The sequence below is a fragment of the Trichechus manatus genome, unplaced genomic scaffold, assembly GCF_000243295.1.
Source record: "Trichechus manatus latirostris isolate Lorelei unplaced genomic scaffold, TriManLat1.0 scaffold00048, whole genome shotgun sequence".
Lineage (NCBI taxonomy): Eukaryota > Metazoa > Chordata > Mammalia > Sirenia > Trichechidae > Trichechus > Trichechus manatus.
The window spans coordinates 2,081,448-2,105,453 of NW_004443984.1; the positions used below are offsets into that span (position 1 = coordinate 2,081,448).

The 24,006-nt window shown below is 37.1% G+C and overlaps 1 protein-coding gene across 2 annotated transcripts in view; it reads right to left on the bottom strand.

The window, feature by feature from the left end:
* Window positions 1-24,006, bottom strand: part of STX12 (syntaxin 12) — a 38,726-nt gene that overhangs the window by 4,459 nt on the left and 10,261 nt on the right. Inside the window, exons 2-8 of one of the 2 annotated variants that reach the window (XM_004377050.3) lie at window positions 18,311-18,380; window positions 16,667-16,766; window positions 11,685-11,822; window positions 7,569-7,612; window positions 6,153-6,258; window positions 2,324-2,396; window positions 1,479-1,561 (exon numbers count right to left, since the gene is read on the bottom strand). In XM_004377050.3, the coding sequence (XP_004377107.1) occupies window positions 1,479-1,561; window positions 2,324-2,396; window positions 6,153-6,258; window positions 7,569-7,612; window positions 11,685-11,822; window positions 16,667-16,766; window positions 18,311-18,380 (614 nt within the window). Of the gene's footprint in view, window positions 1-1,478; window positions 1,562-2,293; window positions 2,397-6,152; window positions 6,259-7,568; window positions 7,613-11,684; window positions 11,823-16,666; window positions 16,767-18,310; window positions 18,381-24,006 lie in introns of those variants that run through there. The other variant, XM_023732071.1, reaches the window with a different exon arrangement.

Sequence of the window (24,006 nt, forward strand, 5' to 3'; positions counted from 1 at the left end):
TTTTTTTTTTTGGAATATCTAAGACTCCAAGAATGCTTCAAAACTCTGCCTCTTTGTAATTAAACATTAACTCTATCCATGTACGAATATGCAGAGACCTTCTCAAAATCTCTCAGCATTCACCAGTAGTGCAAGTTTTAATTCCAGGTCCCCAAACACAATTATTCAAAGGAGCTGTTTATACCCAAGCTGCTAGGCATTATTTACAACAAAATAAGTTATTTGTACATTTGTGCATGTATTTTTAAATAAAGGTTTTATGCCTATTATACAATTTTATGTTCCTTGTAAAAATTATACACAAGTAGAAGAGAAAATAATCACCCATAGATAAAACTGTTGACATTCTGATTGTTATTTCTTTCTGATCTTTTATCTCTATATATTGTTATGTGACAGAATTGGGATCATGCTGCATGATGCTTCCTGTTTTTCACACTTAATGTTTTAGTATACAATTTTTTCTCTTATTATAAACTCTTCAGAAACATCTCTTTTAATGCCCACATAATATAACATTGAGTAGATGTATATACTTTAATTATTCCTTTACTGTTGGACACTAAAGTCATCACATGGTTTTTAAAGGAAACATTATTATTAAATACACATTTCTTTAAGAACATTTCCAGGTAAAATACAGCTATCCTGGGAACATGAGAAATGAATGAGGTGTTATTTATTTCTAAAAAGCCCCACAACACCGAGTTGAGGGGGAAGAAGAAGAGCCTCATTCACAATATTTTGAGATAAAGACCCACGTAAATGTCTCAAGATAGGAGTTTCAACTAATATGTAGACTCTCACTTTACAGAAACAGCTCCATGATGATTAACCTCTATTTATTCACAGATAAGGTCCCTAGGTGGTGCAAACGGTTTGTGCTTGGCTACCAACTAAAAGGTCGGCAATTCGAACCCACCCAGCAGTACCTTGGAAGAAAGGCCTGGAGATCTGTTTCCATTAAGATTACAGCCAAAAAACCCTATGGAGCAGTTCTACTCTGTAACACATGGGGTCACCATGAGTTGAAATTGACTGAATAGCAAACGGTTTGTTTTGTTTTGTTATTCATAGATAAATAACAAAATGATTCTACATTCATCCTCTGTGGCAACAGTCAACATAAATTATCTATGAAGCCCTACTTTAATGTACCTATTAGTATACTAGCTAAAACAATTTTCACCTGTTTAGGATATATAATTTGCCTTAAGCAAGATTTAGGTGTCATGCTAGCTTATGGTGTTAGCTTTGCAGCTAGGTGGCTTCTGTGTAAGTTTATTCAAGGCTTGATGCCTTTTGTAGATATCTCTGCAAAGGAAAACACTAAAAATGGAACTGGGACTGCAATTTTGACTACTTGCCTCCAGCTTAAGCCTAAGCAAGAGGCTGCAGCTGTTCTCAATGTGTCAGTGTACTGTGCTGGCCCATAATGTCTGCAGCACAGAGTGCCTTTCATTGACACCTGCTTTTACCTGATGGTAAGCAGCACGTTGTAACTGATCAGTGGCTCTTTCGACATGTACCTCTGAGCTTTCCACATTGGCTTCTATGCTATCTGCAAAAAGAACAGTAAGTGGATATTTTACCACACTCAGATGTTTAAAAACCAAAAATTTAGCAGACTTCTGATGTTATGTGTCCTGATTTCAACGTTACCATCTCAACCAACCAGCCAGGAAATCAAAAGTTACTAATCCCATAAGAGAACAGCTCTATTCTTTGGCAATAAATGTTGAAGTATTTTAGGGTAAAGAGCTATGAAGTATGCAACTCACCCACAAATGGTTCAGAAAAAATTATGTATATATGTGTCTATGTATATACATATGTGTGTATATATATATACAGAAAGAGAGAGACGGAGGGAGGGAGAGAGCAAATAGTAAAACAAATGGGGTAGAATGTTATTAAAAGGTGAATCTGGGTAAAAGGTATAAAGGAGTTCCTTGTAATATTTTTATTTTTGCAACTTTCTGTAAACTTGAAATTATTTCCAAATATAAACCTTTTTTTCTTAAAGTTACTAATTCTAAAATTGTGCAAGTTTCTGGAGCTGAAAGCTGGGAAGCTGACAGCTATTCCCCTAAAGAAGTCAAAGATTTATCAGAGGCTATGGCAAGTGAGTGGGGCTGAGTATTCAAGGTCTCACCATAACTTGTACATTTGACAACATAAGAAAATTGCTAATAAAATGAGTTTAGTAATCTTTCTAAACAGCATTCGTAAACTTTACAGCTGATATGTCATACTGACTTCTTTTCACCCAAATGCAGTACTATCAACTCACCTTGAGTTTAAAGGTATCAATAATACATACCAATCAGATCACCTTGGTCATGGATCATCATGGCCAAATCTTTAAAAATTTGGTTGACATCCAGAATATCAGCCTAAAAAACACAAAAAAACAATTAAATAACATTAAGCAACATGTTGGAAGATCCATTTCTTCTACTTATCTGGAGTTTTGGCTATCAACATAACACATGTTTTTAAGGCTCTATAAATCATGCGTTCCTCATAAACAGAAAATAAACACACAAAGCAATATGTATACTGACTGTTTAATGAGAAACTATTTGTTCTGTAAACCTTCATCTAAAGTACGATAAAAAAAATTTAAAAAAAAGAAAATAAACATAATAGTTAATGTTTACTAAATGCCTACTACGTGCCAAGTACTATATGAGGCAGATAATTAAAAGCACAGACTATGAAGTCTGATTGTCATCTACAGAGGATCCACAGTCTTGCCATGTGTCATGGATTGAATTGTGTCTTCCAAAAATATGTGTCAACTTGGCTAGGCCATGATTCTCAGTATTGTGTGGCTGTCCTCCATTTTGTGATCTGATGTAATTATCCTCCATTTTGTTATGTGTTATAAATCCTAACCTCTACATGTTAATGAGGCAGGATTAGGGTGGGATGTATCTTGAGTCACACAACCCTTACTCAAGTCACACCCTTGCTTGAGTCACACTTTTTATCTTATGAGAGATAAAGGGAGAGAGACATGAACAGAGAGGTGAGGGACCTCACCACCACCAAGAAAGAAGAGCCAGGAGTGGAGCGCATCCTTTGGATCTGGGGTCCCTGTACTGAGAACCTCCTACACCCAGGGGAAGATTGATGACCAGACACATGGAGCTCTCCAAGGAACACTGGGCCCACAGATGCTGAAAGGATACAAGGACCTTCCCCCAGATCTGACACAGAGAGAAAGCCTAGAGCTGACACCCTAAATTCAGACTGCCAGCCTCCTAAGCTGTGAGAAAATAAATTTCTGTTTGTTTAAGCCATCCACTTATGCTATTTCTGTTATAGCAGCACTAGATAACTAAGACACCGTGTAACCTCAAGTTAAGGACCTCTCTGGACCCTCACCTGTAAAATGTGGATAATGACAGTGCATATCTCATAGGATTGTTAGAAGTACTAAATGAAGTACTATATGTAAAAGCACTTAGAACTGTGCAATAAGCACATAATAAGAAGTGTTAGCTATTATTAACTATTAAGAAGCCCTGGTGGTGCAGTGGTTAAGCTCTCAGCTTAACCGAAAGGTTAGCAGTTTGAATCCACTAGCTGCTCTGCAGAGGAAAGATGTGGCAGTCTGCTTCTGTAAAGATTTACAATCTTGGAAACCCTACAGGGCAGTTCTTCTACTCTGTCCTATAGGGTAGCTATGAGTTGGAATTGGAATTGAATCGATGGCAATGGGTTTGGTTTGGTTTATTATTAACTATTATTTAATTCAATTGGTTCTCACGACAACCCAATGAGACATTACCTTCAATCTACAGAAGAGAATATTGACGCTTAAAGACTTTTAATAACTCATCCCAAGATCTCATAGCTGGCAAGTGGCAGAGCTGAGAATTAAAAAGTTCATGATGTTTTCATTGAATTATGCCTCCTTGATATTTTAATCATTCAGAAACTCTATGAACTAGGTATCCTTGAAGATAATGAGGCTCAAAGAGGTTATATAACTTGTCTAGTCACATAGCTTGCAAATGATCCAGTGTTGCAGCCAGGATTATATCTGTAAAGCCCATGCTCTTTCCATTACAATACACTGTCTCCCAGAATACTATAATAAAAAATGATGCCATGAAGCAATAACTTCCCAATCACGACTTAGCAAGAGCAGTTCTTGCCAGCATCTCAATCACTTGCTAAGAGGCTACTATAGTTGGGGCAGTCTGCTAGTTGCTGAGGATTCAAAGGGGCTTAACATGTAACTGGGGAAAGAGAGACGGAGACAATCACTACACCTACGACAAATAAGAAAGCAACGTGTTACATGGGAAATGACTAATGAACAGTACAGAAAGGAGTGCAAAAGAGGAAGACTTTGCGGAAGAGGTAGGACTTGAGTTGTGTCTTGAAGCAAAAACCAAAAAAACCCAAACCCGTTGCTGTCGAGTCGATTCCGACTCATAGCAACCCTATGGGAGTAGAACTGCCCCATATGGTTTTGAAGGGGCGCCTGGTGGATTCAAACTGCCAACCTTTAACCGCTACGCCACCAGGGTTTCCCTTGAAGCAAAGGAGAGGCCATGTAAACAGGCAACTGAGTTAAAGAGCAAACAGCCCAGCTGGGCTATAACATAGGGTTTGTATGTTAGAGGCTGGAAATAACTGGATATGAAAATCAAGCTTAGGCTAAGGAATTTGGACTTAACTCTGCTGAATGTGAAGTGATCTATTTCTGGTGTCTATCCTTTCCTTAGTTCCATATGCCTCACTCTTGTTGTTGCTGTATGCCAATGAGTCGATTCTGACCCACAGCGACCCTGTAGGGCAGGGTAGAACTGCCCCATAGGGTTTTCTAAGCCGTCATCTTTATGGGAGCAGATTGCCAGATCTTTTTTCCCCCGAGGAGCCACTGGTGGGTTCCAACTGCTGACCTTTTGATTAGCAGCTAAGCACTTAACCATTGTGCCACCAGGGCTCCTTTGTCTCACTTTACTCCCTGCTTTAACAGTATTTTTAATGTAAGAGAACCAAGTTGATGACTAGTAGTACATAAAAAAGAATAAAGGAAAGATATGACATCTTTGAAGGCAATAAAATAATTATACCTTGAGGATGAACTGTACCATCTAAAAACAGACATTGACAGCCTCTTGGGCAGTGGGTCCCAACCCTGGCTGCACTACAACAACGAAAAAATATGAAAAGAATAGTGTATTAATTGTTTAATGAGAAACTAATTTACTCTGTAAACCTTCATCTAAAGCGCAATTAAAAAAAAAAAAAAAAAAAACTATCTAGGCCAGAGCCTCATGCCAAGAAATTCTGATTTACTAGGGTGAACCATATAAAACTGTGGATATTTGATCATTTTTAACTTACAAAAAAATAGGAATTTCACATAGTTTAACGTGATAGTTTTTGTTTTTGTTTTTTAACTTCTCCAGGTGATTCTAAAGCGCAGCCACAGTTCAGAACCACTGCTATAAATGAAGGTCAGGGGAGAACTCAGAGCTTCTCCTCTCTACTCCCCTCTGTCCCTCCCCCACTTCCCCAGGATGGCAATCTGCTACCTCCAAGGAGGAGAAAACTATTCAGGTTTAAGGATATTTTACTGGTCACTGGGCAAAGTTAAAGTTGGAAGTTCAGGTAAGAAAGGCCTAGAGACCTCTACCACAACCCTCACCTCAATAACTGTTCCTATTTCTGACACCTGGAAGTGATAAGATCCACAACTTGGGACTGACTTTTGGGATGCACAAAAACGAAGCAAACCTGCCTTTCTTCTGGACTACTCACACCAAGCAAAGGAGCTCTCTGTAGAGCCCCGCCTAACCTAAATTGTATTAGGGTTTGGGGACAAAGTCCTAATGATCAATAAAATATTTATTAGCTTTGCTCTGTTCTGTATGCATATTTCCAGTGGAGACCATATAAGATGTGGTGATTGAGGAAAGGATCTCGGTATTCTGGGCACTATGGCCAATACCATCATAACAGTAGTTCAAACTCATCATGATTACCGACACAGATAATAAGCAAATCATACAATAACGTATTTCATGCTTTTCCATAATCATTGAGAGAAAATCCAGGTGGACAAAAGAGAGTCCAGTTACCCACAGACACACTAAGTCAAGCAAAAAACATGACCTGGCTCTCACCTCCAGCTGCCGTATTGCTGTTTCCCTCTCTTTAATAAGTTCCAGATCCTGCTCGGTGATGGCCACCTCATCCTCCTGGCTTTGCATCTGGTTCCAGTCCTCATGGCTGTAGGGAGATAAGCATACTAACTAATTCTCCCTCTCCAAGATGTACACAAGACATGTCTACAACATCTCTATTGCCAGCCAAGCCAGCCAAAGACAGTTATCAGGACTCCAACTCCTCTGGCATCAATACACAGTCCCTGAGGGTCATGTTCTTCATATCTAGAGGCAAAGAGCTGAAAACAAAGTCTCAGCTTCATGGGCAAAACTGAGATGAAGCAGGATTATGAGGGATGTTGTCTCCATTTACGGTACACTCTGTAATCTTGGTAGGGCTTGCTAGACAATGAAAATAGCCAGGTATCTGAAGTCAATGAAGTCTATCAGCCCATCCTCTTCTAGGGTACTCTCAGAGTGCAAGCCGTGTTGGCATCCTGGGTACCAAATGGGTGGAGGAAACCAAGCCAAATGACCTATCAGTGCTTTGCCCATTAGTCCAGATCACATCTCCTGGTCTTCAGGGATTTCCTCGTGAAGTTATGCTTTGAGTTAAATGTCTCTTAACAGAGAAACAAAGTAAAAAGCTAGTGAAATGTTATAACTCTTATTTTCAGGTACCATACTTAGAAGAAAAGCATATTACATATTATACTAGACACAAAACACTTTGAAAATCCAGTATTAAGCACTTTTTCCAACAGTATGTATAAATCATGCTTATCTCATAGTATTTAAAGAATGTCCTCCATGTGCTAGAGGTATAAAACTGAATAAGACAGAGCACCCTGGGCCTTTGAGGTGCTCACAGTGTTTACTGTAGGGGGGACAGAGACATATCTATGATAGAACCTTTTTCTGTTCCGAACTAATACCAGAATAGATTTCTATGGGATTAGTTAATTCAGCTTGGAGAAGTTAAGAAAGTAGACATCGTTCAGATACAAACTGTTTGCTTTTTTCTCTTAACACTCTTAGAAGGATGAGTTGTCCCCATTTTAGAGATGAGTGACCAGAGGTCCAAGAACTTTGAAGAACTTAAGTCTGAATTAGAGGTAAAATGATTAGACCTCTTAACCTATAGTTGTGCGTTTTTACTTAATCCTAGTGAGCCAAGCTCTCTTCCTAACACATGAACATTAGAGGCTTCTTGGAATTTTTTATTCACCTTCAAATTACTCCTTCCATAATGCAAAGATCTTGGAAAAGCTCATGGTTTTTACTTTTTATTTTGAGGATTATAAAATCCCCCATCCCAAGTCCCCCTTTATTTTGTCGTTTTTTTTCCTTTGATTTTTAAAATCTAAAAACAAGCATAAAGATATAAAATCCCATCTCAACTATCCAGCAAAGTTGTATGAGTAATTCCTTTACCTGTCAAATGAGACGAGCTGTTCCTCTCTTTGCCTCTCCTCTGCCTATAAAACAGATGGTATTATTGCTGCCGTTACCCAGAAACATATCATAGACAGACATCAAAAACGATTTGCCCTTAACTATGGTATAGAGAAATGACATTCCTTGGCTCTGACAGGTCTGTAAAGTGACATAGGGCTCTAGCAATCTCTGTCTACTAGAAAATGGGTCTAGAGTGGTTGAAAGGCAAATCTGCATTCCGGTTTGGGACCAGAACAGAAACCGCTCTGAACAAATGGAGAGAACATAGGTAGGATGGAGGGTTGAAAATAATAATAACCTCTTTAAAAATTTGGGGGAAGGGAGATTAAGGGAAAGGGCTGAAAACCTGCAAGGAAACAAATTTTCAGATTATGCAAAGATTTTTAAAAATTGATATTTATAGCAATATTAGGTACTAAAGTGGCAAACTCACTTCAATAATTATTCTACTGCATGCATTACTTTTTTAACTTAAAAGCAAAATTTAAAACAGAAAAAGCTTTTAAAAGACCAATCTTTTCATTAAGGAAAAAAAAACAACTTCCCCTTTTTATAATAGCAATAATTAAAGGGGCAAGTAAAATGAAGAAAATGAAACATTTCAAAATTCTACCCACCCAGAGGAAACCCTGTTTATTTTTTAATTTTGACTTTTACATTTCCCCTCGATTAAGAAAGAGAATGCTGTGAGTGTCTCAGAAGCCCACTCATGTGTCCTTCTCCAATCACAACTGTATCCCTTGCACTTAAAGTAACAAGTATCCTGACTTTGTGATTATCATTTCGTTGCTTTTTTAAAATAGTGACATGCATCCTTATTCAATATAGTTTTGTGTGCTTTTGAGCTTTACATAAATGGAATCATACTGTCTGTATTTATTTTGTGCTTTATTTTTATCACTCCAAATTACGCCAGATTCATCCGTGACACTGAATATAACTAACTGTGGTTTGTTCATTTTCTTTGCTATATAATATTATAGTGTATGAATATCCCACAGTGTTTTTATCCATTCTACTGTTGATGGACATTTGTATGTTTCCAATTTTTGACTACTATCAATATTGCTGCTGGTGTACATATATCTTGGTATACATATTTACAAGTTTCGCTAGGGCAGAGCTGCTCGGTCATAAGGTATACATGTGTTCTAGAGATACAACAAAGATGTATTCCAAACTGGTTGTGCCAATTTATATTACCACTGACCAGATAGAAGAGTTCCTGTTGCAGCCTATCCACAACCACCACCTTTTGTGTTCATGGTTTTAAATTTTTGCCAGTCTTGTGGATATGAAATTGTACCGCACTGCGATCTTAATTTGCAATTCCATAATTACAGAGAAGTTGAGCACCTTTTCATTTGTTTGACTGTTATTCACAATAATAATGAGATGTTCTTTATTTATTTATTGCTCCTGTGCTGACATTTGCACTCCTGGTACAAAAGCAATAGTGCCTTAGCACGAATCAAGGCAACTGTACTAGTTGTCAATGTATTCTTCATTGCCACACATTCACAGTAAAAACAAAAATAAAAAAAAGTCAGTCTGTCCTGGATGAAGCCATATAAATTAATTAAACATCAATTTCTCAATACATGTCTTTTTAATATTTTGTATGCTGAAATGGGAAGCATACATAAAGCACTTTTTCTGCATACAGAAGTATGATGGTTGTCTCAAGGAAAAGCACTTGTGTAATTGAGTTGCAAGCTAAACTAGCCACTTTTTTTTAAGGACCACTATTTCTGCTTATACGAATGACTAACAATCTGTGGTTATTCAGATGGGTGTTTGGCAGATAATTTCTTAAAAATAAACAATGTGAGTCTGTCACTTAAAGGAAAACAACTGATAGTGTTTATAGCCAATGATAAAAATGTAGTTTTCCAGGAAATTTAGAAAATTTTGGAAAACTTGTCTCTACCACTGTGAACTTGACCGTTTCCCAATATTTAAGAATTTTCTGATGAAAGTGATAGTAATACTACCAAATGTGATTTTTTAAAAATATTGTACAATGAAATATATCAACATTTGGGGAGATCAAATATTTTTCAGAGAACAAATACCTTCCAAATGATAATATACATGATGTTACAAAATCACGCATGGATAAAAGATCCAATCAAAGTACAAAACAGACGAATAGATTTTAATGTAAAAGAATGAAAAATTCATTAATATGGTTTTAGATTCCATAATGCAATTAATTTTGATCAAGTTTTGACATAGTACTAAAGAAGAATATTGACAATGATCTGAAAAGATTACTAAAATACTCTCTTTGTCCAACTATGTATCTCTGTGAGGCTAGATTTTCTTCAGACACTTCAACCAAAACAACATTCCACAATAGACTGAATACAGAAGCAGATATGAAAATCTAGCTGCCTTCTATTAAGCCAGACATTAAAAAGATTTACAAAAATATAAACCAATGCCACTCTTCCCAATAAACTTTTTAAAGTTATTTTTTATTTAAAATGTTATTTATATTTATGCTACTATACCATGGGTTTATCACTGTTATTTTTAAGTGAATTAATAAATAAACATTAACATTTTTCTCAGTTTTAATTTCCAATACAGTAAATATTGACAGATATAATCCATATAAGCAAAAGCTTGTGTGGGTCCTTAATAATTTTTAAGAGCTTTTCCATCGCCTGTTTCCACAGATGTAGTCGATTTGATTCCTGTGTATTCCATCTGGCGAGGTCCACGTCTATAGTTGCCATTTATGTTGGTGAAAAAAGGTATTTGCAATGAAGAAGTCATTGGTCTTGCAAAATTCTATCATGCGATCTCCAGCATCGTTTCTGTCACCAAGGCCGTATTTTCCAACTACTGATCCTTCTTCTTTGTTTCCAACTTTCCCATTCCAATCACCAGTAATTATCAATGCATCCTGATTGCATGTTTGATCAATTTCAGACTGCAGAAGTTGGGAAAAATCTTCAATTTCTTCATCTTTGACTTTAGTGGTTGATGCGTAAATTTGAATAATAGTCATATTAACTGTTCTTCCTTGCAGGCATATGGATATTATCCTATCACTGACAGCATTCTGCTTCAGGATAGATCTTGAAATGTTCTTTCTGACGATGGATGCAATGCCATTCCTCTTCAAGTTGTCATTCCTGGCATAGTACATCGTATGATTATCTGCTTCAAATCCATCAATTCTTCTTTAGTCTTCCTTGTTCACTTCAGCTTTCACATGAGTATGAGGTGACTGAAAATACCATGGCTTGGGTCAGGCACACCTTAGCCCTCAAAGTGACATCTTTGCTTTTTAACACTTTAAAGAAGTCTTTTGCAGTAGATTTGCCCAATGTAATACATTGTTTGATTTCTTGACTGCTGCTTCCAGGGGTGTTGATTGTGGATCCAAGTAAAATAAATCAAGGGATAATAGTTCCAATTTCCCCACATCCTCACCAACATTTGTTATTTTCTGTTTTGATCTTAGCCATCCTAGTGGGAGAGAAATGGTATCTCACTGTGGTTTTGATATGCATCTCTCTGATGGCTAATGACTCTGAGCGTTTTTTCATGTGTTTGGTGGCCATTTGAATGTTCTCTTTGGTGAAATGTCTATTCAAGTCTTTTGCCCATATTATGGTTGGGTTATTTGACTTTTTGTTGTAAAGCTGTTGAAGTTTTATATATATATATTGGTTATTAGATTCTTGTCAGATATATGATTTCTGAAGATATTCTTCCAGTTGGTAGCTTGTCTTTTCACTTTTTTGGTAAAGTCTTTTGATGATTAAAAAGTTTTTAATGTAAGACCAACATAACAATGAGAAAGAAAACTATGTATAATTCTACTTGCCATAGTTTTTAACCTTTGTGCATATTTCTTTCCAGTCTTTGACCATATGCATGTATATTTTTACACAGATTATATCAAACTGTCATTTTCACAGCAGCTGATGTATGTTTATTATTTGGGGTGATAATAAACAAAGGCTACTAGCCAAACAGAAAAACAAAACAAAACAAAATATTTGGGAAAGCACACCCTGAAATTACAAAGGTCTTTTTTTTGGTGGCGGCGGGGTGGGGGGAGGTTAAACTTACAGAAAGGCGAGATCCAGCTCTTGCTCTGGCAATACTCTCCTTTTCTTTTTCAGATACCCTTCTCTGCACAGCCTGGAAATTGTTTAAGGCTGCAGAGAAGTCATTCATGAGGCGTTCCTTCTGAAGTTTCTGCTGGCGCTAAGGAAATTAAACAAGAAATTTTATGTTAACCCAGAATCACTGAGTTTCAATTCCATTAAATATGAAATTCTGCCCCTTAAGGAGTTCCAAGTAAAAAATCATTATGAAATATATTCTTCCTTAAATCAGTAGATTTGCTCTTTGTTAGCTCAAATCTCTGGTTAATACTGTAAGTAAGCCAGCATTTTCCTTCTTTCATTCTGACAAACCTGGAAACTGGTATCATTTACCTTGTAAGGTAATCAAAGAGGGAACTGTAATCGGAATCAACTCGACTACAGTGGGTTTGGTTTTTGGGTTTCCGGAGCTCTAAAAGCAAAATAAATACTTTTGGACTCAGGTTGGACCCGAACAGAGATTAGTTTTTACCAAAATATTGAAACTGTGTTCATCTATACTGAGTGTACAGCTTCCTTAAAAACCATAGAATCACGTTCTTTTTCAGTGTAACCCATTGCTGTGGAGTCAATTCTGACTCATAGTGACCCTACAAGGAAGAGCAGAACTGCCCTATAGGGTTTTCCTGGCTGAAATCTTCACAGAAGCAGATCACAAGGTCTTTCTCCCGCAGAGCAGCTGGTGGGTTTGAACTGCCAACCTTTTGGTTGTGAGTTCTTTAACCACTGCACCACTAGGGCTGAAGTTTAAAGTCTTTGAGAACCTGAAAACTGCTTTGTATATATACAGGCTACGTCATATATATACAGGCTACCCTTACTAAGTTTGTGCTTTTAAGTCTCAATAAACACAAATTGAGAGTATTTGTTCTGCTGAGAACACAGAAGTAAAAACTCACCCTGACCTAAAACAGCTTACCATCTATGTGTAGATAAAGGATATAGGCATACAAGTAATAAAATCATTACAAATTATTGCTTTACCCAATTAGTACTATAGAAGTTCAGAGGTAGGAATAATCTGTAAGGACTCAAGTGGTCAAGAAAGGCATCAAGAGGAGGTAGACACTGAAAGAAGAGCAAGACATGAATAAGCAGAGAGAAGGGGTAAGGTAAACCCAAGCCAAAGAAGAGTGTGAGCAAAGGTATGGTGGTAGAAATCTGAAAAGTATCTTTAAGGAGACAGTTTGGTTAGATTCAAAGGTTTATTCATGAGAGTAAAATTGGAGAGTCAAAGATAAAATTGGAAAGGCAAATCAAATTCACAAAAAAGACTAGACTTACTGGCCTGACAGAGACTGGAGGAACCCCCAAGACTATAGCCCTAAGACACCCTTCTGAACTAGAACTGAAGCCATTCCTGGAGACCACCTTTCAGCCAAACCATAGACAGGCCCATAAAATAAACAGTAACATCTGAGAGGAACTTTCTTCTTAGAACAATCAATTACGCAAGATCAAAAGGGCAACGTTTGCCCAAAAGCAAAGATGAGAAGGCAGGGAGGGATAGAAAATCAGGACGATAAAGGAAACAGGGAACCTAGGACGGAAATGGGGAGAGCGCTAACACTCTGTGGGGAATGAAACCAATGTTACGGAACACTTTATGTACAAACTATCAAATGGGAAACTAATTTGCTCTGTAAACTTTCACCTAATGCACAATAAAAAATAAAGTAAACATTGGAAAGGCATGGAAGGAACTAACCACAGCAGGTTTTAAATGCCAAGCTAATGAATTTGAGGTTCAACCTCTAAAGAACTAAGAGCAGAGAACATGATGGATACAAAATGGTAACTTAGAAAGATTCATCTGTGACAGTGTACAAGATAGGATGGAAAAAAGAAACAAGTCAAAAAGACTACTACAGTAGTCTAGGTTTAAAGTTAGGAGGACATGGTATTGGTAATGGGAACACAAGGAAATGAGTTTAAGAAACATTATGATCTAGTGACTAGCTATGGGGAAAGAGGGATAAAGTCAAGAATGACTCAACTTTCAAGCCTGGGGGAATGATGGTAATACTAAAAGCAAATTTACATAAGGAGCCTTTTTTATCTTCTTGGGTTTTTATGTTTGCATAAACAATATTATGACAATAATAAAGGGGGGAAAAGACATCGTTTTCCAATTTCATCATGAAAAAATACTATCTTTTAAGTATATCACAAACATTTTCCATGTTACCATACCTTCAAAATTATGATCCTTAACTATTACATAATATTCCATCAAGTCAATCCAGTAAATTTTTAAGTAATCCCGGTTTTTAACTATTATAACTAAAGCTAAAGTGAGCCCCATTGTAACAGCTAATACTTACATAGTGCTTATCATGTGCCAGTACTGTTACACTCACTTCATATAATAACCTATTTAATCTACACAACCTACAAAGCAAGTTCTATGTTAGTCTCTATTTTACAGATAAGAAAACCAAGGCACACATAGGTTAAGTCATTTTCCTACAATCAAAAAGTAAGTGACAGAAGTAGAATTTAAACTCAGAAAATTAGGCTCTAGAGTACATACAGTTGTTGTATTGTTTTTTCCTTCAGAATTTTTCTCCTTAGGATAAATTTGTATGAGTGTGAATATTAGGTCAAAAGGCACAAACTTTTTTTTTTATGACAAATATAGTCAATCAGCTTAGTTAAAGGGTTTGGGTGAAACATGAGGAATTCAATATAAGATAACACATTAAATTTTAGATGAAGGCAATATATTCAAGAGATGTCAGAACAGGAACTGGCAATATGGGCCCAGTACTTAGGAACTTAGAGGTTAAGTTTGGAAAAAGATTTGGGAGTCATGCTCATAAAGTGACAGGGGAGGTCATAAAAGCAGGTAAGACTTCTGAAGAGAAAACTATAGAATGAGAAAATTATAGGACCAATGGCAGAAGCTTGAGGCATGCCTACTTCTAGGTGGATACAGAACCAGGGAAGGAGGCTGAGACTCAACCTGAGGTTAAGAAAAAAATAGGCCAGTATGGGAACACCAAAGCTGGGGGACAGAATGAAAGGAAATCATGGAAAGAGGAAGAAAGTTTCCATGGAGACAGGATGGGCAAGAAGATAAAATGAAAGAGATGAAAAGTAAATAAAAATTCAAAAAAGGCCACTAGATTTGGCTACTAGAAGATCAGTGATGATAATACATAAGCATGTACTGAATACGAAATGTACTGAAAATAGGATGTACGGTTTCATGTATAGGATGGTTGGGGAAAGATGGGTGATGAGGCTAAGATTATTCAGAGGAGGAAAGAATTGAAAGAGACAAGGGTATTCACAGTAGAAGGCAGAGAGTCAAGGAGACACTATGTTGGCAGATCTATTTCATGTTCTTAATGATCCAAGCTAATGGAAGGGAACAATAGCATACATAATCCAAAAACATCTTCTATCTGGTTTTGGAACACATTAGATGCATATTTTTTTGTATCAGATTTAACTTTCTATTTATAGTTTGCTTAAACTACTATATAACTCTTAAGTACTTTCAATACTCTGCATTAGACCCTTGGACTCCTTTCTTATTACTATTAAAACTATCTACAAGTGTGTATTCCCTAAGTGTACTTGGGGAGAGGAAAAGGACAATTTTGGAGCAATCTGATGGGATGGGATGGCAAGGGGGAAATGGCCCATAATTGAAATATCACCATGAGTAACAACTAAAACAAAGAGCCCACACGTGGATAACCAAAGGGTGATTACATTAAGATTACTTTGTCCCATAACTACTTTGTAGCAGAATGACAAAGCATAGTTCTATTCATCCTTCCTAAAATTCAGCAGCTCTTTGTTCCTCCCTTTTGTGCAAGGGAGCACCAAAACTCCAAAGACTGAACAGAAGCTTCATTTAGCAGCTTGCCAGGTATGGGTTAAACTAGTGAATTTCAAGCTTTTTAGCAGAAACCCACAGTAAGAATTTGACATTATGACCTGGGACCATACATGCACATATTTATGAAATGAAAGTTTCATGTAACAACATTTTTCCCTTATTACATGCTACACACTCTGATATTTCTACTCTATTTCATTTTTTTAAATGTTCCAATAGGTCACAACCCACAATTTGAATAACCCAGGAGAGGGACATTGTAGGCTTCGTTTTCAGCACCATCAGAGAAACAGAACATTATCATAAAAAAAAAAGTCCAGTAATAAAAAGCAGTATAAGTTAAGCAACCCATGAATGGTATAGAAGCTCAAAGTAAAATGTAAGGTAGATGGGAAGGTTTTATCCCTCGAAGAAAGAGGATTTGAGGTAGGCCATAAACGATAGGTAAACAAGTCAAGCCACAATGATGGAGAGGGCACAGCTGACTTCAGGAATAATGTGAAGAAAAGACATGGTATATTAAGGGAACAATTAATTCCAGTAGAAATTGTGTTTTTAGAGGCTTTAAATGCCCACTGAATAAAATGATTTGAAAAGAGAAATTTTTTTCCCTTAGCATTTCTTCAGTCTGAGACCTATGAATGACTCCTGAAGGACTTGACTGTTACTGCAAAGTATAAAAGAAAGACATCTGATTGAAATTTATAGATACTGGACCAAGCCTACAAACTAAGACCAAGCCTGCAAATGTAAAGCTGCTAGCCAAACCTCAAAGAGATGCAAACACTGAGATTCTTCTTCAATTAAACCCATTTAGTAATATATTAAAATTGCGATATTATTAATAACAGCAGCAGCCACCATATATTGAGTATCTACGAACTGCCAAGCACTTTGCTAGATATGGTATATACATTCTTTCTATTATCACAACAGTCACATAACCCCCTTTTTACAGATAAGGAAATTGAGGTTCAGAGAAGGTCTATCTAGCACCAAAGGCCAAGTTATTTCTGTTCCACAAACTGTCTTTCCATTAAAACAAAGTCCTTTCCTATTAAAAAACAAAACAAAACATGGAAAATACCAACCTGTTCTGAAGTAGATAAGGGAAGGGGCAAGGACCCTAATTCCTTCAGCAATTCATTTGTTTCCTTGGCAAGCTGATTTGTAGAGTGTTGTAACTGTTGCCTAAGAAAGAAAAGACATGTTTCAGGATATTCTCACTTCTTGAGAGCTGTTATAGTCGGCATCATTTTGTTCTCAGAGTGTCTCTTAAAGCAGGAAATGAAAAGATATTTGAAGAAAATGGGCTCCTCGATGCCTAGGTTCACAACAAAATTCCAGAAATACTGCCCAGTCAAACCCACTTTGAGCCATCTTTACATTACAGAGTAGAAGGAACCAGAGTAGAAGGAAGCTGCCTCAACGAAACTTGCTGAAGGAAGCACAGATCAGGAATTTTAACTCTCTGGTGAGAAAAGAAAAGCATATCAGCAGTTCTGATGGAAATATACGAAGAGTAATTGCCACCCACACCTAAACCTAATAGTTTTAACACAAAACTCCCACAGTGAATTGCCCAGGAGTTCTGCGTGGTTAGTGTCTGGCGTAGTCCATGGACTAGAGACAGAATCCAGGCACAGGTGGCTGGACTGAATGTGCGTTAAAGGCATAGCTTCCCACCCTAGGGAACAACCTTCAAAGGTCTACTCCCATGTTCTTGCTTAAAGCTAGTTTTTTTTTTCAGCTTTATCCTTGGCTCCCTACCTGCCCTTTATGCTTGACTTTCTGGCTCTTCCCTCCAAAACAAAGAAGCTGTACGCTGTTTAAAAATATATAAGTAGGGAGGGAAAGACATTAAAGAGGGAGAAATATGTAATGTATTAAGTGGGATTGGACAGTAGTGGAAATATAAAAAGAGTTCCTTTCTTTCATGGTTTTCTCTCTTCTCTGGCCGTTTCAACAAAGGTTTTAAGGGAAGACAGAGAAACCACATGACAAATTATTAATGTTTCTTTTACTGCAAAGGGGCTTCCAGGGTAAAAAACCAAGGGACATCATTTTGATGGAGAGGTAACCAGGAGCCTGAACATCCCAGACAGTACTAAAAGTCTCCATTTGGCATATTTCACATTTCCCTGGAAAAAGCTCAAAGTAATAACACTCATTCTCTCACTTCATAATGTCTGAGAAAGAAAATCATTCAGTATATTTGAAAGATGAAGAATAGAACTTCTAAAAGCAGAAATGGAGTCAAAAGGATATAATAAAAAGAATCAGGAGTCTCTACCACCAGTCCACTATTCTTTCCCTCAGGCTCCCCTTGGGCCATTCTGAATAAATTTTTCTACTATTACATATTTCCAGCTAGTCTAGATCAGCTCTACAGATCATCAGGAGTCCTATGCCAACAAGGAGGCTCATTTAGGAAGAGTCACAGGCAGAATATAGTTTAAGTGTAGTAGGGATTCCTTTCTCAACTTCCCTAAGTTTTTCTGCTAAATTGCCCAAGGGAAGAAAGAACCAAAGTTCAGGACTCTGAAAGTCAACAGACATCACAACTCATTAATATATTTTGGTGCCCCTCTTCTAGATCCAGCTGTTACCTCACGTCCCCTGCCATTTCATTCTGACTTCACCGAGACCTGAACCCTGGGCTGCCATGCAGTAAGGGCGTTAAGTGTGTCCTCAAAGGGCCTCACAAAGCCCAACCTTGTCAGAAAGCTACTCACAGATTTTCCTGCAGCTTGCTTGAGTCCTGCTTAGTTCCTAGTTGGCTCATCAAATTCTTTATCTGAGCAGCTGGGGAGAGGGAGAAAAAAACATTTCTTTTACAGGAAAGTACATTCATCATGAGCACCCTACTTCTCAGAACATCTCCACATCCTGAATAAGTACATGTAACTCATAGAAAGCATGCTATGATCAAAACCTTCTAAAACTGATTACAAGGTTTGCCTTTCTCCTATAGAGTAACTATGTCACTAAGTAGGGGTTGGTGTTTTGTTTTTTTAAAATCATCTCCAAAGATTCACTAACCTTCCTAGATCTCTCACAGTAACTGGCTAAAAATTACATCACCTTTGAAAGGACCTTAATACCAAATACTGATTAGCAACAATATAAAACTTAAATCTACTAATACACTTAATTTTTTTATAACAGACATTTTTAGAAAGGTAATTATATTTATTATTAATAAGTTACCATTTATTGAGCACTTCTATGTGCCAGGCACTACACTAGGAGCTTTGTATACATTATCTTATTAATTTTCACACCAAAGTCTGAAGTAGATACACTTCATTTTGCAAATGAGGAAATATACTTGGGGACGTTAAGTATCTTATAAAAGGATACATAATTAATAAGTAGCAGGGTCAAAATTCAATCTCAGGCACACCAGATTACAATGCCTGTGTTCTTTCAACTACGCTGTCTACACCGTGATATGGCCAAATATACACTATTGGTATAACCAACAACCTTTCCACCTTTCCCTAGATATTTTACTGAGACTAGAAATTGTCACACCAATAGCCTAGGGTTTCCAGGTTTGAATCCCGGCTGTCTAAACCCATACTCCTCGACCAAGAAAGCAGAGGTCCAGAGGAACTGATCATCTATCAATAAGGAGGAAAAGTTCTAATGCCCCCCAGTCTGCCTGGAAGTCTGAACACCCCTGTCTCTCACCGATTTCTGCAACAGAAATAAGGCCCCTAAATTCTTTTGTGTCTTGCTTTCTATTTTCTTTTTCTGGTTGTTGGGGAGGATGGGAAGAGAGGTCATTCATTCATCATTCATTTATAAAGACTGGAATCAGTTGCATGATTTTTTTGTTTGCTTGCTTGCTTGCTTGCTTTTTAAGAGTGTGAATTGTCTTCTACTATGCATAGCTGGAGTATAGACAGGTTAAGAGAGGATTCTGACCAGAGGAAACACCCTTATCTTCAAGTTTCACTAGAACATCAAGAGGTATAATACCATACAGTAGGTATATGGCTCCTCCAGTCAAAAGCTAGTCTCCTTTGTGAGGGCCTTTCCTAGCCTCTCTGGATTAATGTAAAAGTTTCACTTGTGACACCAGACTGCTTAATGACTGCCTTAGTGGGAAAAAGATGAGGAAACCAATGTATAATGCATCAATGTGTGTACGTTATAGGGACAATATACATACACGCTTGCATGTCCAATGAGAAAAAAAACTCTCACTTATTAGAACTTTGAAATTAAAAAATTAATTGTTCCAGAAAAGGAGGGTGAGAATGGTTGCACAAGGAGAAGAATGTAACCAGTGTAACTGAATTGTACTTGTAGGAATTGTTGAATTGGTATATGTTCTGCTGTGTATGTTTTCAACAAAAATAAATAAATAATTTTTAAAAATTAATTGTTCCAAATTCACTTTATGACAGTTTTGAGGGTCACAATCATACTCTTGTTCTTAATTTGGTCACCAAAACAAGAGTAGTAAAAAGGTGAGTTAAAGTTTATTAAAAACCAGTTACCTGGTAACTAGTAGCCCCTAAGTCTGATAAGAAACAATGATTAAACAAAATCTTCTAATTAATTGATTATTATGACTCTACTGCTAAGCAGAAATGGCAAGATTACGTGTCACATGCTTTGGACATGTTATCAGGAGGGATCAGTCCCTGGAGAAGGACATCATGCTTAGTAAAACAGAGGGTCAGTGAAAAAGAGGAAGACCCTCAACGAGATGAACTGACACAGTGGCTGCAACAATGGGCTCAAGCATAACAACCATTGTGAGGATGGCGCAGGACTGGGCAGTGTTTCGTTCTGTTGTACCCAGGGTCTCTATGAGTTGGAACCAACTTGCCAGCACCTAACAACAACAACATGAAGTGAGAGTTACTTATAGATTAATGGTTCCATAGGAGAACATTAGCGTTATAGTTACTGCATTCCACTAAGGCAGCATTATGTATGATATAAATAACCATTTTTCTTCATTGCTAACAAGTGGAATTCCCTTTTTACCTAAATCAAATGGGAATTAGGATACCACTAAAGTTGTCAACTGGCCAGTCATATAAATAATTTATAAAAGAGGGCAGACATGAGCATTACTAAACACTTACTATGTGCCAGATACTGGGCTAAGTACTTGTAAAGTATTACCTAATCTGATCCCTACAACCCTTTAGGTAAATATGATTATCCCTATATTACATGTGGACAAACTGAGGCTCATGGAAGTTATAGAATTCATTCATTCATTTACGCTGTATTATTCTAAGCCTTAGAGGACACCTGCTCTCAAGCTTACATTCTAAGGAAAAGAGATAATAAACATATATCAAGTGGTGATAAGTGCTATAAAGAAAAAATATAGTCAGGTAAGGGCTAGAATGACAGGCTGGTCAGAGAAGATCTCTCTGATAAGGTGACACTCAGCAGAGATATAAAAGAAGTGAAAGATTGAACCACGCAGATACCTGGGGGAGAAGTATTCTAGACAGAGGGAGTAACAAAGTCCCCAAGGCAAGTGTGCTTGGTGTGATGGAGGAACAGCTATGTGAGCAAGAGGGAGATGATAAGAGGAGGGGCAGTAAGGAGCCAGATTATATAGGTCCTTGTAAACTATTACAAACCAAAAAACAACCTGTTGCCATCCAACTCATAGTGACCCTACATGACAGAGTAAGAACTGCCCCATAGGGTTTCTAAGGAGTGGCTGGTGGATTCAAACTGCCGACCTTCTGGTTAGCAGCTGAGCTCTTAACCACTGCACCACCAGGACCCCAAACTATTATAAGGGCTTCAAATTTTAATGAAGTGAGAAGCCACTGATGGGTTTTGAGCAGAGTCATAATAACCTGTCCGAAAAACCCCCCCAAAACAAAAAACTTGTTGCTCTTCAGCCAATTCTGACTCACGGTGAATTCCAATACTTACATTCCTTGTACCACATAAGGCAGATTATTAAAGGAAATAGAATACAATGACACAGGTCAGGCCTGGGTTTCCCAGTGTTCCACTTAGCCCCACCCTACTTATCTGATACCTCCTTAACTTAATAGCCCTCTGTTCCAGATAGGCTGATGTCCTTGCTCCAATCTGTTCCCTTCCCCAGCCCCTCTCACCTATAGGAGTATTCCTTTGTACTCACTAGAGTCCAGTACAGTGCCAGGCACCCAGTGAGTGCGCAAATAATTGCTGATAAATTGATTTATCCTCCCTTTTATATTATGGCACTTTCTCTAAGGCAGAACATATGAATGAACATGAGCTGGGAATAATGAGACCTGAAATCTAAGCCACACTTGACCACTAATTAGAAGTTTGGCACTAGGGAAGCCATTATGCTGAGTCTGTTTTCATCAATTGTATACGAAATTCAGCTTTACTATTTGCCAGAGTGTTTACTGTTTGTGTGGGGTTGTTTTTCTTTTTCATTAAATCTTTACAACTCTGTGAAGGCCAACTGATCTCTAAGTACCCCCACCACTGCTCAATTCTAAAACTCAATAATAATGAAATAACTCTAGTCCCAGGATGATGCTGTATCAACAAGCGAGCATTTTTGCAAGCCAGAAGTTTGGCTTAGAGAAGCTCTACCTGTGACTTTTTTTAACTTCGTAAGTGCAAGATACAAATGAGGCTGGACTAACCACATATTACTCATTTTTGTATTCGCGTTACCATACATACACACACACCCTTCCAGAAAATAGTTGGTTGAATATTGACACGAAGTCAAGGAAACAGATCTCATCTTACCGGCTGTTTTTATAAAGTAGAGCACTCCTTAGAAACTCTAGAGATATGGCAAAGTGTCAAGGTGTTAATCAACTGTCAAAACTTATTAAACCCCCTAGAATTTGAGCAGAATTTTAAAGAGTATGGAAAAATATTAATTAATCATCAGCTGTTCTTATATTGTATCAGCTGAGTTTTTTTGTTTTGTTTTGTTTTTATCTAGACTTTTCTGGTTTCTTTTGTTAAGATGACCAGAATTTGTGTTTGGTTTTTTTCTTTTGCAGGGAGGGTTGTAGGAGGAAGGGAGCTTTATTGGGTCATTTGCTAGCGAAGCACTGTAATTAATCCAAGCCTCCATCAACTTTAAGTTTCTGAATATTAAGATATTTTCCTAAAAGTTTCCAGCAAGACTCAGGTATCAGATATCCCAAAACTCAAATCATAAGGGCGATAATGTCTTGATTTACTGGAATTCAAAGAAGTAAAACTTTTTGTATACTGTCCTCCATAACTACCAACATCAGGAATTTATTCAAAAATTTTCACTTGAGTATACTCAAAATGTCAAAAAGTAAAGTGATACTTTTTAGAAATATTTTTATCAAAACGGATTGAATCAAAAGGGTTTTCTGGTCAACTTGGCTAATGAGAAAACTCCTTTTCCAATAATTCTAGTAAATAAAATTTTACTATAGATTGTTTGTTACAACAATTTGGAAAAGCCACTTGGGTATTTCCTATGAAATGCTACATAATTTTAGAACCAAATGACTAAGCCGAAGTCCTTCAGTTCCTAGCATACAATTTTGTTATTTTTAAAACTAGTTCATTGAACTTCTATCACTGATCTCTCATTTTTTAAAAGCATGGCCTGGCTTAAACTTTTAAGGCTATAAAGCAAATCAATTTATTGTACATTACAGCTAACACCCATACCAGGCACTACTCTAAATTGAACACTCTCTGTGTGCTTTTAGCTGACACTGGCTTTAAGCAGGATCTGAATCCCCAAAAAAACCTTAAATCCAAATCGAAGTCTAATCGTATCAAAAGTAACTGCTATCACAGGTAGGAAAAAATTTCTCTTCATTTGACAGACTCTAATGGTCTAATCCAGAATATAAAACAAACAAAAACAAAGGTAAATTCAACTAAAGTACATTATTTACGAAAAATGAGAAAATGATAGCCTATGTGGTGATTATGACAATGAAGTCATCTCAATGTCTTACTCTGACAGGTTTAAATTCTGTTTTTATCTAACTACAATAAAAATTACCTGACTTTTTAAAAATAGTCACTGTATTTCAACAGTAAAGCTCTAAACTAAACTGAAGATGAGTACTAAGTATCAAAGGTATATAATCTTTTGTGATTACACAGTGGTTAAGAATAAAAACTCTAAGTTAAGACTACCTATGTCGGATTCCTGGTTTCACCACTTCCTAGATGCATGATCTTAAGCAAGTGGCTCCACTCCTCTATACCTAAGTTTCCTTACCTACAAAAATGGGAATAACAAGGTAACACTCACATGGCTGTCGTGAGGATGAAATGAAATAATATAAAACCAAATTTAGAACAGTGTCTGGCACACAAAAGCACTCAATTAAGGGTAGCTATTATTATTATCAAACTCAAGACTATTTAAAAAAATGTACTTGGCTATGATAAAATCAATTAAGTATATACTGTTGTTGTT